Source organism: Anomaloglossus baeobatrachus, chromosome 1 (assembly GCF_048569485.1).
Source record: "Anomaloglossus baeobatrachus isolate aAnoBae1 chromosome 1, aAnoBae1.hap1, whole genome shotgun sequence".
NCBI lineage: Eukaryota > Metazoa > Chordata > Amphibia > Anura > Aromobatidae > Anomaloglossus > Anomaloglossus baeobatrachus.
The window spans coordinates 294051189-294069425 of NC_134353.1; the positions used below are offsets into that span (position 1 = coordinate 294051189).

General features: G+C 42.7%; 1 protein-coding gene across 2 annotated transcripts in view; it reads left to right on the top strand.

The window, feature by feature from the left end:
- TSPAN5 (tetraspanin 5) overlaps window positions 1–18237 on the top strand; it is a 275119-nt gene that overhangs the window by 227077 nt on the left and 29805 nt on the right. For both annotated transcript variants that reach the window (XM_075350919.1, XM_075350927.1), the window contains one exon: window positions 5359–5529. In XM_075350919.1, the coding sequence (XP_075207034.1) occupies window positions 5359–5529 (171 nt within the window). The remainder of the gene's footprint in view (window positions 1–5358; window positions 5530–18237) is intronic.

Sequence of the window (18237 nt, forward strand, 5' to 3'; positions counted from 1 at the left end):
ACTCACCAGCTATTTCTGTGCCATTTAACATGTTTGGCTCTTAGTGAGTGACTTAAGTAGACGGTGACACAATGTTTGCTTGATAGTAGTGATGGGTGGACCCAGACTGCAAAAGTCCGGATCCGCGCAGGTTCAAAACCGATCCTACGATCCAGATCCGGAACCTCGGGTAATAAAAAATAAAAACACAAAGGAAAAACAAAGAAAAAAAGGGGAAAACAAGCGCATTGTACATACTGAGTCTCCTGCACAGCTGTAACACTGCTTCTGGGTTGCTCACACTACTCCTGGGGCCACTCATTAACCTCATGCATATTCACTGTTTCTCCCTTCCACCGGCAGTCCGGAATCTCTGATTGGTTGCACCGTGTGACAGCGTGTCTGACTGCTTTCAATCAGAGACGCTGTGTGTGTGTCTATATTGGTGTAAAAATAATTGAATAAATATATTGTGCAGGGTCACCCAATAATATGACACCCAGCACAGATAAAGAATGCGGCTAGTGGCTGCAGCCCCCAGACGTGAGCTTATCTTGGCTGTATATCAAAATAAGAGTGACAGCATGCTGCTTTTTTAAAAAAATTAGTTGAATAAAACTTTTTAAAAACTGGCGTGTGGTCCCCCCCAGTTTTGATACCCAGCCATGATAAAGCTGACAGCTGGGGGCTGGTATTCTTAGGTAGGGGAGACCCATTAACCAAAAGGAGGAAGTTAAGGGTGCGGTGCTCAGATAACCTGGTCCGGCTCCCAGGTTAGCAGTAGAGAAAACACAAGAAAATCCAGCACCAGCAAATGGAAAAATTAACGTTGACATTTCCTGGGTCTTAAAATATGCCCTATATTTGCTTATATGATCGTTTTTTAATTTTCTTCAATAAACTGTGTTTTAATTTTTCCAGTTGCTGTTGCTGGATTTTTCATCTTCACTCTGCAGGGGAGACCCATGCTTATTGGCCCAACCAAACCCAAAAATAGCAGACTGCAGCAGCCATGGTTTGCCGCATCCATTAGATGCGACAATCCTGGAACTTTACCCAGCTCTTTCTGATTGCCATGATGCTATGGAAGTTGGGGTAATAGGAGGTTAATTGCAGCTCAAAGCTGCCACTAAGCCCTAGATTAGTAATGGGAGGCATCTATGAGTCGCCCATTACTAATCTGTAAGTGTAAAGAAATAAACACAAACACCGAAAAATCCTTTATTTGAAATACAATACAAAAAAACCCACCCACTTTCACCCCTTTATTAACTCCCAAAACACCCCTGCAGAACCAATGTAATCCACACGAGATCCCTTGACGATTTCAGGTCTGCTACATATATACTGAAGACACACCTCACGGGCACAGAACATGTCCGCATGCTGTGGGCTTCAGACAGAGACTAAGCCGCAGCAATGAGCGGTGACATCAAACTGGTTATTTGCAGTCACAGGTGAAGGACTGAGGGAACCCCAAAATGCTCTATGGTTTGAGCTGTGCAGGCAGCTATTGATTAAAACACCATGTGGGCACAAGATAAGGCATAGAATGAATTACCTGATAACAGTTTGTTGGTGGATGAAATGGAAGCATACTCTGTAAGTGACGCACCCCAGAGCTTTGGGGTACTCGGTCCCGGGCTTTGTTTCACTGGGACCTATCACGGGTGGTCGTTGCCCAGTTCCGTGACCCTGTGGGTCGCTTACAAAGTTGAATAAATAATAAGGAGAATTGTAAAAAGTAAAATGTTTTTCGTGACGTCACGTGCGGTATGCGGCTATATGGGGAAAGCCGCCTCTGCAAAGTTTCTCACTGCTGGGGCTCGTGGTATTGGGAAGCTTGGATGTTATGGCTCTCCGCAAGTAGAGCTAGGCCCCAGGGGAGGATGATGGTGGTTGTAGTATGATCATGCAGACGTGTAAGAAGAATTCACACAACACAGGGGCTGCTGTTTAACTTGTGCTTTACTCACTGGTTTGGAGTAGCTTCAACCCGGCTGGTGCTGGTCTCTACCAATCTGGGCCTCAGGTGTTTCAGTATTCCCTCGATCCCAGTGCCAGTGTAGTGACCTGGTGAGCTTTACTTCCATGAACCCATCTGTAGTTGGTGGGTCCCTGTGGCCTGAAACGTTCTGGGGTCCCCTCCTGTTGTCACAGTCTTGTCCTGTATGGCAGGCAGCTTGAACCTCTCTTGGGTCGGACCTCTGTTCCCGTGTTCCCTCTTTGCTGCTGTGCCCCGGACACTAACGTTGGTGAGGAACCGTGATAATTCCCTTACCGGGCAGATTTATCAGGTGAGCTTGAAGTGTCTTCCTGAACTAGGGCTCTGCACCCCGCCGGTGCTCAGTCCAGTGAGTACTCACACCGTACTCTCCCTGGCAACCATACTCCTTTAGCCCAATAAGCCACTTTACACTTTCTGTCAGCACGTCAACTTCTGACTGACTGTCTGACTTTTTTACTATCTGACAAGCTGTCTGTCTTCCGTCCACTTCACTGACTAGCCCCTCCTCCTCCCAGTGCTCTGACTAGTGTATTGGATGAGTCCCAACTAATAGGTGGCCATCCCTTAGTTCCGTCTCTAGCCTGTTACCCAGTCTGGGGAAAAGGGCGTGGATGTGTGTGTTTGAATGTTATTTACCGGCACTGGTCTTCCAGGAATCCGGGGTTAGATGCAGTACCCTGTGGCACCTGACGCTCAGGGGCACCACACTAGCACCAGGGCCCACCATTGTATTGTGTACCCTGTGTGTTGCAGAGCTTGTCGGGGGTTCCCATGTACCTGGCGGAACCCCAGGAGTTACTGCGTGACATATTCTAATTGAAGTCTCAACTGCAGTATCTAAGAACAGCCCCTACACAGTGTATTGAGGTGTACTTTTTTTGCTCTGTACACCATTTACATCCAGTTACAGCCAAAGCTATGTATAACTGATCTTAAGGATAGATCATCAGTGTTTAAGCAGTTGACAGCCCCCTTAGACCTTAAATTATATGTGAGATTAAGTCTGTGAGAGAAGAGCAACATGTGACAGTCCCTTTTCTTCAGCCTGTGTGTGAGACTCACACAGTGGAAAAAAAGGGGGAATAGTATACTGTATGTAGAGGGTGAGGACAGCTAGTTGTGTGTTGAGGAGAAATAGTGAATACTAGATTATTGTTCTAGTCATAGATGGGGAGCCCAGTAATCATACATTTATTACCCTGTATTTTTGAGATAAATGTTCTTAGTATGGGTATTCCTTTAAGGCCCCTTCACACATCAGTGTCTCCGGTACGTGTGGTATCCATTTTCACAAGTACTGGAGACACATTCACAAGCAAAGTCATTAAAAACTCCAATTTTCACACCCCCATTTTTGATAAAGAGCAAAGGTAAAGCAGAGAGGTGGGGGCTGGTATTATCAGTATCACAAGGAGGTTTTTATAAACATCGCGACTGTCATGGCAGCATCAGGATTTGTGGAGACTACATATTCTGGCTCTTTGCCTGCTAACTTCTCTGATGTCTGTGATCAGCACAGGTAGACTTGGATGTATACCCGCATACTAGTGGTTTATAGACAAGCTTGCAATAGTTAATCTCTGCTGGGCTGTTTGTTAGTCTCCTTTGATTACATGCTGCTTGGGAGCCTTTATCATTCGTTCCCCTCCTATACTGTATATGCTGACTAGACTATTCCATTAATGCCAGCTATAGCTTTTCTATACTAGTCTGCTGATGTGTTGTGATCCAGACTTATTGGTAGTTGCAGTACTTCATTGTTGGGGTGTTAACCCTTGTTGTCTTTTTATTGCTGCCTTACTCCTCTTGCTTTTCTCCTTTGTTTTTTTACTGTTTGTTCCTATGAGTTTGCAGTGTGTCTGAGTTTTGGTTTTTCCCTGTCTATCTTTATCTGTGTTGCCATCACACTCCTGCCCCTACCTTTCCTGGGTGGAAGAGCAGTTTAGTTCTGGAGAGGAGAATAGTAAGGCACGGGGCTCTGGCATCTCCACCATCAGAGGTAATCCAGGAGTTAGGGATAGCCCAGGGTCCTCTAGCATGAGGGCAATACAGGAGCTCTCTATGCCTCACTATCCTGAAGTGACATTGTGACAATCAGGCTAGAAAGGTGCATGATTATTTTGCTCTTCCCAGCCTAAAATTACCAGCCCATAGCTGCCCTCCTGCACCAATTCTGGCGCTTTACCTCTGCTCTTCCCAATTACCCTAGAACCTGGACAGAGGTTTATGTGATTGATGTTAGCTCTGTAGTGTCAGCTGGCATCAAGCCCTGCTATTAGTAATGGAGAGGTGTCTATCAGACACCCCCATTACTCACCAAGTAATCAAAAAAAGACACACACACACACACACACACACTAAAAAATAATTTACTTCTATACACTCCCCAAAACTTTCCCTTGTTTAACATTTTATTTAAAAAAAAAAACATGCAGAGACGCCATAGTACAAAGAAATCATCGTAGTCCAACTAATCCATTGTAGTCCAAATAAGCATATCTGAAAAATATGCGCTGGCATGGGGGCATACCATTTTAAGTGTCCATTGATGCACCCGTGATGTGATCGCGGATCGCCGATAGACTTCAGTGACAGCGGGCGGTCTGTTAAAGAGCGTCCATGCTTGTCATTACAGCTCTCCTGTGAAAGTCTGTCTGTGGCTGGACTTTAAACGAGACTGTGATTTTTGCTATATGCAGCAATGCATTTTTCGATGTTTGTGATAATCAGCATTTTTTTATAGTGTTTTTGGGCTTCTTTCATTTTTCAGACATTTTTTAAACTTCACTCAACAATGATGAAACCAGTAGCAGTTTTTGAAGCAAAAACACTGAAAATTACTCTTAAATTTGCCCTTGTGTCTTTTGAGCCTTCCAATTGACTTATGTTGTAAGCATAGAGCGTCTTTATAGAAGAAAACACCTGAAGAATGGGCAGTTCACTTCTACCTCTTGGCATTTGTAGAATCTTAAAAGACACTCAAAACCCTGAACATATGAACAACAAGTCATTTTTACATAAATGTTAATTGATATTATTTTAAGGCTTTTTTTTAGCAATTTCTTTAGGTAGGTATTGAATTTGCTCCAAAAATGCCTGAAAAAACACCACCTTGGGAACATACCTTAAAAACTCTTCAACACTGTTTCAGGGAACAATTTGAGGGGAAAAAAACCCAAATCTTCCAAAAATTTCCCCAAGAAATAACATTTCCTGAATCATTTTTGATTGAAGAGAAGACCTCAGAGTTTTTGAATGCCTCAAAACATAAATTTATCACATGAAGTGATAGCATCAAGTTATGTGATTCGTTATGCGAGAACCTATGTAATCCATAAAGATAGCTATAACCGTGTCTATTTTCTTTACAGTTCTCTGTTTTCTTGGGAATTATATTTTTCTTGGAGCTCACAGCCGGAGTCCTGGCATTTGTCTTTAAAGACTGGATTAAGGACCAGCTATATATATTTATCAACAGCAATATTAAAGCCTACAGAGACGATATTGACCTACAAAACCTCATTGACTTCACTCAAGAATACGTATGTAATAGTCCGGCATGTGGTTATTATAAGTTATAATAAATGTTTATGGCGCCCAAGATAATACTGTATAAATATTGTTCTTATACGTGTGTCTTAATATGTCCATATATAATGGAGAATGCCAGATATTTTGTAAAGGATGATGTTTTCCGGATTCATTTTCCTACTTAATTCATTTCTATTCATGAAGTTTTTATTATCTATTCTCCAATGAATTATTGTGAGATAGGGAAAAATGAATAACTGGCAAGGCAGAGTGAGCAAAAAACTTACAAAGATTTAACATGACTTTTCTCTTTCTACACTATGCACATGGGAATTACATAAAAGTACAACTCTGAGCTTGTCAAATGTGCAGCTAGGAAGTGTTGTATCGCACAGCAGGGTGTACACATAAGTGCACTTTACGGCGATGCAAGCTTTTTGGAGCCAGAAAAAAGAACAAGGAAAGCGAGTTACATTAAGGGAACTCCTAAGTAAATCCTAAGTGACAGATTTGTGAAAGACGCAGATCCAGAAAGAACATTGGACAAGACTACTGTGCTAAAGAATAACAAATGAAAAACAGTTGGAAACTTGAAACGCGTCGTACACAGCAAACCTGATTTGCTAGTTTGCATGTGGCAGAGTGTTGCCAAAATCCTAAGAATATCTGCACACAACGTCTTTTAGACGCCAGTGTACCTGCTGAGTTTTTGAAGCAGCAGAGATTTCAGGAAAAAGCCGGAGGTGTTATTCCTGAATCATCTTTTTTGCCTCGCTTTAATCATTTTTTATGAGCTTTGCTGCTGTCTTTTTTTTTTTTAATGTATGGCTATGTGCACACAGAGTCTTCTTGCTTCACTTTTGTTGCCAGCAGTTTTGACATTAATGGCTATAGGTTGAGTTATATAGAGAGCACACCAAATTTACACTGTTGTACAAGCTGTACACTGACTACACTACATTGTATCAAAGTGTCATATCTTCAGTGTTGTCCCAAGAAAAGTTATAATAAAATAATTACACAAATGTGAAGGGTGTATTCACTTTTTGTGATATACTGTATATAGTATATATATATATATATATATATATATATATATATGAATTATTAGGCAAATGAGTATTTTGATCACATGATACTTTTTATACATGTTGTCCTACTCCAAGCTGTATAGGCTTGAGAGCCAACTACCAATTAAGTAAATCAGGTGATGTGCATCTCTGTAATGAGGAGGGGTGTGGTGTAATGACATCAACACCCTATATAAAGGGTGCATACTTATTAGGCAACTTCCTTTCCTTTGGCAAAATGGGTCAGAAGAGAGGTTGGACGGGCTCTGTAAAGTCCAAAATTGTGAGATTTCTTGCAGAGGGATGCAGCAGTCTTGAAATTGCCAAACTTTTGAAGCATGATCACCGAACAATCAAGCGTTTTATGGCAAATAGTCAACACTGTCGCAAGAAGCGTGTTGGGCAAAAGACGTGCAAAATAACTGCCCATGAAATGAGGAAAATCAGGCGTGAAGCTGCCATTTGTCACCAGTTTGGCCATATTTCAGAGCTGCAACGTTACTGGAGTATCAAAAACCGCAAGGTGTGCCATACTCAGGGACATGGCCAAGGTAAGGAAGGCTGAAAAATGACCACCTTTGAACAAGAAACTTAAGATAAAATGTCAAGACTGGGCCAAGAAATATCTTAAGACTGATTTTTCAAAGGTTTAATGGACTGATGAAATGAGAGTGACTCCTTATGGGCCAGAGGCGGGATCAGTAAAGGGCAGAGAGCTCCACTCCAACTCAGACGCCAGCAAGGTGGATGTGGGGTACTGGTATGGGCTGGTATCATCAAAGATGAACTTGTGGGACCTTTTCTGGTTCAGGATGGAGTGAAGCTTAACTCCCAGACCTACTGCCAGTTTCTGGAAGACAACTTCTTCAAGCAGTGGTACAGGAAGAAGTCAGTATCGTTCATGAAAAACATGATTTTCACGCAGAACAATGCTCCATCACATGCATCCAACTACTCCACAGCGTGGCTGGCCAGTAAAGGTCTGAAAGATGAAAAAATAATGACATGGCCCCCTTGTTCACCTGATCTGAACCCCATAGAGAACCTGTGGTCCCTCATAAAATGTAAGATCTACAGGGAGGGAAAACAGTAACCTCTCGGAACAGTGTCTGGGAGGCTGTGGTGGCTGCTGCATGCAATGTTGATCGTAAACAGATCAAGCAACTGACAGAATCTATGGATGGTAGGCTGTTGAGTGTCATCATAAAGAAAGGTGGCTATATTGGTCACTAATTTTTTTGGGTTTTGTTTTTGCATGTCAGAAATGTTTATTTTTTAATTTTGTACAGTTATATTGGTTTACCTGGTAAAAATAAACAAGTGAGATGGGAATATATTTGTTTTTTATTAAGTTGCCTAATAATTCTGCACAGTCTTAGTTACCTGCACAAACAGATATTCTCCTAAGATAGCTAAATTTAAAAAAAAAACACTCCAACTTCCAAAAATATTAAGCTTTGATATTTATGAGTCTTTTGGGTTGATTGAGAACATAGTTGTTGATCAATAATAAAAAAAATCCTCTAAAATACAACTTGCCTAATAATTCTGTACACGGTGTGTGTATATATATATATATATATATATTATATATGCAGTACAGATGCATACTTATACGGTATAACACACCTATTAATACATTACAAATGCATATACACATTACACACCTATACACATACATGTATGCATATACACATTACTCACATACACAGATAGTACATTTATTTTAAAATGACATATAACTGAAATGTATTTTTCTATATTTTCAACCAAAGAACGCAGAAAATCATTTTCCAAAAGGAGAGGTACAGCTGTTCAAGTTTGTAATCTAATACTCTGAAATATTAGTGCCTCAATGTTTAAACTACATCTTTTTATTAGTAACTTTATGAAAAAAAATCTTTTACTTGTCAGCTTTTTTAACTTTCTAAACTACTGACAGATACAGATACATAGTATATGTATATATTTCAGTACATTATGCCTGTGAAGAAAAATATTACATGAATGTTCATTCATAACAGTGCAGCCTGTGGCTTACCATTAGGGCTAGCTCAGATGAGTGTATATTGTACATCGGACAAGGGCTATCCAATGTCTTACAGGATAGCACTTAGGGGTACTTTGCACGCTGCGACATCTCAGGCCGATGCTGCGATGCCGAGCGCGATAGTCCCCGCCCCTGTCGCAGCAGCGATTTCCTTGTGATAGCTGCCATAGCGAACATTATCGCTACGGCAGCTTCACATGGACTCACCTGTCCTGCGACCGTCGCTCTGGCCGGCGACCCGCCTCCTTGTTAAGGGGGCGGGTCTTGCGGCGTCATAGCGACGTCACACGCCAGGCGGCCAATCGGAGCGGAGGGGCGGAGATGAGTGGGATGTAAACATCCCGCCCATCTCCTTCCTTCCGCATATCCTACGGAAGCCGCAGTGACGCCGGTAGGAGATGTTCCTCGCTCCTGCGACTTCACACACAGCGATGTGTGCAGCCGCAGGAGCGAGGAACAACATCGGACCGTCGCTTCAGCGTAATCATGGATTACGCCGACGCTGCACCGATGATACGATTACGACGCTTTTGCGCTTGTTAATCGTATCATCGAGCCTTTACACACTACGATGTCGCATGCGATGCCGGAAGTGCGGCATTTTCAATTTGACCCCACCGACATTTCACCTGCGATGTCGTAGTGTGCAAAGCCCGCCTTAGACCAATTTTATTCTATGGGGCAGTGCCAATCAGCTTTCTTTTTCATGCCAGATCAGCATGAGGTTTAATCACAGCGTGCTGCGAATGGCAAAGTAAATCGCAGTGCACATACCCATTGGTGCATGGAAATCATCGGACTGCTCTCGGATGACATCTGCAGACTCACATAATGGAGAAGATGGAGATATTTTGTTCTCCATCATCTCCTGATAGTGTGCTATATGCGAGAGAATCGGATCACACTAGGCTGATACTTTGATCGGAGTTTGATCAGAGTGTCATTGGCATAATCAATGTAATTCTCTTGTATGAGAAAATCAACGCTTGTGTGACCACGGCCTTAGGGGTACTTTGCACGCTGCGACATCGCAGGCCGATGCTGCGATGCCGAGCGCGATAGTACCCGCCCCCGTCGCAGCAGCGATATCCTTGTGATAGCTGCCGTAGTGAACATTATCGCTATGGCAGCTTCAAATGGACTCACCTGTCCTGCGACCGTCGCTCTGGCCGGCGACCCGCCTCCTTGTTAAGGGGGCGGGTCGTGCGGCGTCATAGCGACGTCACACGCCAGGCGGCCAATCGGAGCGGAGGGGCGGAGATGAGTGGGATGTAAACATCCCGCCCATCTCCTTCCTTCCGCATATCCTACGGAAGCCGCAGTGACGCCGGTAGGAGATGTTCCTCGCTCCTGCGGCTTCACACACAGCGATGTGTACTGCCGCAGGAGCGAGGAACAACATCGGACTGTCGCGTCAGCGTAATCATGGATTACGCCGACGCTGCACCGATGATACGATTACGACGCTTTTGCGCTCGTTAATCGTATCATCGAGCCTTTACACACTACGATGTCGCATGAGATGCCGGAAGTGCGTCATTTTCAATTTGACCCCACCGACATCGCACCTGCGATGTCGTAGTGTGCAAAGCCCGCCTTAGGGTTTCTATCTTCCCCCTAAAACAGATCCCAAAAAAAGGCTTCCTAGAGGTCCCATTCACCCAAGGTTGTATAAAAAGATATGTTGAGAAAACACAGCAGTGTCATGTATAAATCAGCACTGGAAATGCCAAAAAGTGTCTCCAGCACACATTAGTTTCCTGACTGGGCCACCTCTACCATTTGCCCCTGATCACTGGGATTCCCATAGAAGAAAAACATTGTGTTACTTATGCCCAAACCAATGCCTCAGTATTTATCATACATGGGGTAATATGCTAATAATAATAATAATACCCTTCAAAAAAAGTAAAAAGATAAATAAAATATGCATTAAAAAATTAATAATGTAAATATAAACCATTTTTGCAATATATACAATGCAGTAAATATTCATGTGAATACATCAGATTAGTAATGATATTTGATAAAGGTTCGGAGAAAGGAATGTAGTGTACATTACTGATTGTATCCTGAAGAAGGAGTTGAAATAACTCTGAAACATGTAGAAAACAAAAATCAGATGTTTTAACTTGATCGATCTTCAGTGATCCTACTTCCTTTGGCAGCGCGGATTAACCGTTCCTATTTCCTAACCTTTATCATCTTTCAATGTGGGTTCTGCAGCAGCCAGCCTTTGGTTACGTGTCTAGTGGTTGTGTCTATACACAACCAAATCAGGTTAATGCAATTATTGAATGTCTTATCTGGTGCCGCCAGGTAAAGCGGGCTTTACATGCTACAGCAAATCTAACAATGTGTCGGCGGGGTCACGTCGTAAGTGACGCACATCCGGCATCGTTAGTGTTGTTGTAGCGTGTGACAGCTACATGCGATTGTGTTTGAACGTAAAACCGTTCATCGTATACACATCGTTCATTTCCTTAAAATTGCACGTCGGGTTGTTCAATGTTCCCGAGGCAGCACATATTGCAGTGTGTGACACCCCGGGAACGATGAACTGCAGCTTACCTGTGTCCCGCGGCTCCCACTGGCAATGCGGAAGGAAGGAGGTGGGCGGGATGTTTACGTCCCGCTCATCTCTGCCCCTCCGCTTCTATTGGCCGGCTGCCGCGTGACGTCGCTGTGACGCCGAACGTCCCTCCCACTCCAGGAAGTGGATGTTCGCCACCCACATCAAGGTCGTATGGAAGGGTAAGTACGTCTGACGGCAATTAATCGTTTGTGTGACACGGTCAACAAATTGAACGTGCCGCACATATGATGGGGGCGGGTACGATCGCATACGATATCGTATGTGATAACGTAAGGTGTAAAGCAGCCTTTAGACACCATCTGGGCCTCTTTGTGTTTTCAGTCCTACATTAAGGTAAAGATATTTGGCATCTCCATAGCAACATTTCTATTATACTATTTATAAAAACTAGGTATCTTCCCAAAATTATTCCTTTTTACTCATGCACTCATAAATGGTCACTTTGAGTAACTCTTCTAGAGTTAAATTAAAATTATATCATGACATTGAAAAACAAAAGCTTCCAATTGTGAAGATCTAAAGTGGGCAAGTCCTGGAGGGGTTAATCCATAAAGATGGCTTTATAAGAAAAAGTATAGGTTTAGTTTGCAGTTTTTCTATTCTTGGATAGAAAATGAGCGCAGTGGCCTGAATGGTTGTTGCATCTCCACTGGTTTTGATTAAAGTCTAGAGGAGAGTTCCTCTTGATTGCTGGACTCCTTCCAGAGAAGAATGGTGCCTCCAAATTGCAGAGCCTATCTTGTGGTAACAATTGCTATCTGTAGAGAACGGAAACAGATGAACAGTTTTATCTAACAATGAGAATTAGAGCCAGGAGTCATTTGGGGCTTCAGATAGCTACTTCCAATCATCAATCATTTTGTAACATAATCGTCTAAAGCAGTGAGCATTATTTGTCAGGAAACTGGATTTCCATCTGTTCCTAAAACTTTCCAGGCATAAACTTTATTTCAATGTCACTTAGATATATTGCTTAAGTGCGATCTGGCTGTTGGTCAAAATATAGAATATTTTGCTGAAATCCACATTATTTAATTCACAAATTGTCGCTGTAAATCACTGACTGTCATTACTATACAAGACATCTCTGAGCTAAAGTTCTATCAGGAAAGCGAGTGAATTAGTGTCCTTCCTGATTTACTTCTGAGGACATAATTACATCTCCTGATCTCATCAGCTGACTTCTACATCCTATGTCTGGTTGGGCGCTTTGCTCTTTGCCTTCTATCTAAATATCATGTTTTTTCTGATACAGTCATATGAAAAAGTTTGGGCAACCCTATTAATGTTAACCTTTTTTCTTTATAACAATTTGGGGTTTTGCAACAGCTATTTCAGTTTCATATATCTAATAACTGATGGACTGAGTAATATTTCTGGATTGAAATGAGGTTTATTGTACTAACAGAAAATGTGCAATCCGCATTTAAACTAAATTTGACCGGTGCAAAAGTATGGGCACCCTTATCAATTTCTTGATTTGAACACACGTAACTACTTTTTACTGACTTACTACAGCACTAAATTGGTTTTGTAACCTCATTGAGCTTTGAACTTCATAGGCAGGTGTATCCAATCAAGAGAGAAAAAGGTATTTAAGGTGGCCACTTGCAAATTGTTCTCCTATTTTAATCTCCTATGAAGAGTGGCATCATGGGCTCCTCAAAACAACTCTCAAATGATCTGAAAACAAAGATTATTCAACATAATTGTTCAGGGGAAGGATACAAAAAATTGTCTCAGAGATTTAAACTGTCAGTTTCCACTGTGAGGAACATAGTAAGGAAATGGAAGAACACAGGTACAGTTCTTGTGAAGCCCAGAAGTGGCAGGCCAAGAAAAATATCAGAAAGGCAGAGAAGAAGAATGGTGAGAACAGTCAAGGACAATCCACAGACCACCTCCAAAGACCTGCAGCATCATCTTGCTGCAGATGGTGTAAATGTGCATCGGTCAACAATACAGCGCACGTTGCACAAGGAGAAGCTGTATGGGAGAGTGATGCGAAAGAAGCCGTTTCTGCAAGCACGCCACAAACAGAGTCGCCTGAGGTATGCAACAGCACATTTGGACAAGCCAGTTACATTTTGGAAGAAGGTCCTGTGGACTGATGAAACAAAGATTGAGTTGTTTGGTCATACAAAAAGGCGTTATGTATGGAGGCAAAAAAACACGGCATTCCAAGAAAAGCACTTGCTACCCACAGTAAAATTTGGTGGAGGTCCATCATGCTTTGGGGCTGTGTGGCCAATGCCGGCAGCGGGAATCTTGTTAAAGTTGAGGATCGCATGGATTCAACTCAGTATCAGTAGATTCTTGACAATAATGTGCAAGAATCAGTGATGAAGTTGAAGTTACGCAGGGGATGGATATTTCAGCAAGACAATGATCCAAAACACCGCTCCAAAGCTACTCAGGCATTCATGAAGAGGAACAATTACAATGTTCTGGAATGGCCATCCCAGTCCCCAGACTTGAATATCATTGAACATCTGTGGGATGATTTGAAGCGGGCTGTCCATGCTCAGCGACCATCAAACTTAACTGAACTGGAATTGTTTTGTAAGCAGGAATGGTCAAATATACCTTCATCCAGGATCCAGGAACTCATTAAAAGCTGCAGGAAGCAACTAGAGGCTGATATTTTTGGAAAAGGAGGATCTACAAAATATTAATGTCACTTTTATGTTGAGGTGCCCATACTTTTGCACCAGTCAAATTTTGTTTAAATGCGGATTGCAAATTTTCTATTAGTACAATAAACCTCATTTCAATCCAGAAATATTACTCAGTCCATCAGTTAATAGATATATGAAACTGAAATAGCTGTTGCAAAACCCCAAATTGTTATAAAGAAAAAAGGTTAACATTAATAGGGGTGCCCAAACTTTTTCATATGACTGCATATTCACTGATATGGAAAAGTTTCTCTTAACATAAAACTCCTTGAGGCTAAAGAATCACTTCCATGAAGATTTCTTGTTTAAAGTGAACCTGTCAGGTGCAATATGCACCCAGACCCGCAAGCAGTTCTGGGTGCATATTGCTAATCCCTGCCTAACCATCCCTGTGTCTAGAAGCCTAGATAAAGAGATCTTTAGAAAAAGTACTTCAAAAGATCTTTTATGATATGCTACTGAGTGCAGGGACTAGTCGCAAGGTCGTTAGTTCTTGTGCTCATTCCGCCCTCTTAGCATGTTAGCACCAGAGTTGTGGAGTCGGTAAGGTAAACCTCCGACTCCTCAATTTCCCTGATACCGACTCCGACTCTGACTGCACTACTCCGATTCCCTCAAATAGTTAAAACCAGAAGTTTCCATCCACTCTCTATAAAGACACATCTTGAGATGTGACTTTATAGAGAGAGGATGGAAAATTCTGGTTTCAACTGTACATGACTCATGTTTGTGATAAATTTATTGTAGTAAAATGGTGACATCACTACTTATATCATGTAGCTGAAGTGCAGCACAGATTCATCCCAACTAAAAGCCGAGAAATTCAGATCAGGAATAGAACAGACATTTATAGGACATTTCATAACTTTCCCAAATTCTTATGAAAAAATATTCATCACATTCTGCATTCAATTACTGTATCCAATTAATTATATATTTTAGCAGTTGAGTCGGTCCATTTTATACAGACTCCAACTCCGACTCCACCAAAATGGACACTGACTCCACGACTCCAACCCCACAGCCCTGGTTGCACGCCCACAGGGGTGTACTAACAGGCTATTTAATGCCCACTGCCCACCGTCATCATCGGCAGTGACAGGTGTACCTGTGTCCATTGCACCCCCTCAAAATGCTGGGCCTTAGGGTCAGTGCACATGATCAGAAGTCCCCGGAACTTCTGGTCATGCGCACTAGACCAGTTTGAAGCTGGGATGCTTACACCCGGCTTAATAGTGCGTATGACTGGAAGTCCGAGGATCATGCACACTGAGTCAAAATCCAGCATCAGACGTGGTGGCAGCAGAGATGAGCGCAACCATGCCTCTGACGCTGCGCATTCATTAGCATGTTATCAAGCCCACAGGGGCGTGCTAACATGCTAAGGGAGCCGACTAGCCAGGGGAACTAGTCCCTGGCCTCATTAGCATATAATTAAGGATCTTTAGAATTACTATTACTAAAGATTATTTTATGCATGCTGCTATAAGCTGGGACTGCTAGGCAGGGATTAGCAATATGCAACCAGAACTGCTTGTGGTTCTTGATGCATATTGTACCTGACAGGTTCCAGTTAAATAAATCTGAGTATATATGTATGTAATGTGAGTATGTGTTAATATACTCACCTACCTCCACCTTTGAATCTGCTCCTCTTCTCGGGGGCATCATCACTCTAGGTCACACTGCTCTCTGCGTGACCATGAATTGGCTTCTACAGTGTAAGCCTATTAAGCGTCAGAGTGAGCTGGATAGTCTGATGTTTGGTAATGTCACCACTCTGCAGACTCTCTGGGTCACACTGCTCTCTCCGTCACCATAAATTGGCCTTTACAGAGTAAGCTTATTGAGCGCCAGTGAGTCGGATAGTCCGAAGTGTAGGGAAGTCACCACTCTGCAGACTCTCTGGGTCACACTGTGCTCTGCATGATCATGATTTGACTTCTACAGTGTAAGCCTAATGAACATCAGAGTGATCTGGATAGTCTGAAGTGCGGTGATGTCACTACTCTGCAGACTCTCTGGGTCAAACTGCTCTCTGCATCACCATGAATTGACTTCTACAGAGTAAGCTTATTGAGCGCCAGTGAGTTGGATAGTCTGAAGTGTAGGGAAGTCACCACTCTGCAGACACTCTGGGTCACACTGTGCTCTGCATGATCATGAATTGGTTTCTATAGTGTAAGCCTATTGAGCATCAGAGTTAGGGGTACTTCACACACAGCGAGATCGCTACTGAGATCGCTGCTGAGTCACGTTTTTTGTGATCTCATTAGCGATCTCGCTGTGTGTGACACTGAGCAGCGATCTGGCCCCTGCTGTGAGATCGCTGCTCGTTACACACAGTGCTGGTTAATTTTTTTATTGTTGCTCTCCCGCTGATAAGCGCACATCGCTGTGTGTGACAGCGAGAGAGCAACAATCCTGAATGTGAAGGGAGCAGGAGCCGGCGTCTGACAGCCTGCGGTAAGCTGTAACCAAAGTAAACATCGGGTAACCAAGGTGGTTACCCGATATTTACCTTCGTTACCAGCCTCCGCAGCTCTCACGCTGCCAGTGCCGGCTCCTGCTCCCTGCACATGCTAAGTTAAGCGGTGTGAGCTGGTAACTAAGGTAAACATTGGGTAACCATACCCGATGTTTACCTTAGTTACAAGTGTCCGCAGCTTCCAGACGCCGGCTCCATGCAAGCGCAGCGTCGCTTGCACATCGCTGCTGGCTGGGGGCTGGTCACTGGTCGCTGGTGAGATCTGCCTGTTTGACAGCTCACCAGCGACCATGTAGCAATGCAGCAGCGATCCTAACCAGGTCAGATCGCTGGTCGGATCGCTGCTGCATCGCTAAAGTGTGAAGGTACCCTTAGCCGCATAGTCTGAAGTGCGGTGACATTACCACTCTTCAGACTCTCTGGGTTACACTGCGCTCTGCATGACCATAAATTGGCGTGTACAGTGTAAGCTTATTGAGCATCAGAGTGAGCCGGATAGTCCGAAGTTCGGTGACGTCACCACTCTGCAGACTCTCTGGGTCACACTGTGCTCTGCGTCACCATGAATTGGCTTCTACAGTGTAAGTCTATTCAGCATCAGTGAGTCGGATAGTCCAAAGTGTAGGGAAGTCACCACTCTGCAGACTCTCTAGGTCACACTGTGCTCTGTGTGATCATGAATTGTCTTAAGCCTATTGAGCATCAGAGTTAGCCGTATAGTCTGAAGTGCTTACATTGAGTCACTGAGAAGAGGAGCAGAATGGTGCTGGATACAATAGAAGGCAGCGGTAGGTGAGTATATTAGCACCTACACATGACATTACATACATTACATACACGTATACATAAATTTAGTAAAACATATAAATGTGTTTCTTTAGTGATTACAATTAGTTTTTGGTGCGCTTTTTACTCTGCATACTTTTTCAGTATCTTAGGCTGGGTGTCACGCTAGGTACGGGGAAGTACCAAGCGAACAGCAAAAGAGAAACCCAGTGTCTAGAGAAGGGGAGATGGTGACTCCTAACCAAGCCCACTGCTGACCCCATCCAAAATTCACTTAACAAAACCTTAAGATCTTTGTAACATTTTAAAAATTATTTATTTATGGAGGATTTTTTTGCACATAATAAATACAGATCTATTTTTAAGTAAATATTATTGTTGAACTGTTATTAGTATAGGGCATTAATGTGATGGCTAGTCATCTAGGCCAAGAAGCATAACAATGGAGCATCTTGACCCTTTCACCATTGTACTCAATTTTCTCTCTTGTCTGTATAGCTGTGTCTGATACTATAGCTCAGCCCCTTATAACTTGATGAGGGCTGAAATGTTGTTTCCTATGGTTTGGACCTCCATTAATAGTTGGCCTATTCTAAGAAATCTTTTATGACTAGGTTCATTTGTTTCCAGATGTACACATTATAAAAAAAGGATATGGAACGGTATACTTTTTCAGAGATCTGTTAAAGAGGACAGTCAATTAAGGTATATTGTTGGAAAATAGTTGTGTGCATTTGGCAACCTTGCATGCTGCAGATTAACAGAGAAAAGATAATGACCCCAATCAGTCAAGGCGCACCATCCCTTTTCGGTTGGGTACACTCCAAAACATTAATCTGCCAGATGTGTTCCAAAAAAGGCTCTATTATTATACGCCTGCCCCATACATATCTACGTATACTGTACAGCGTAGGATTTTTTTGTTACAGACATATTCTGCCTACTGTATGTAAAAGCTGGTTTGAATTTAGTCTTAGTGACATCAACAATAAAAATGTAGCTATAAAGTCAAAGCTGATACTAAATTGCTCAGGTTAGATTATGAAGATTT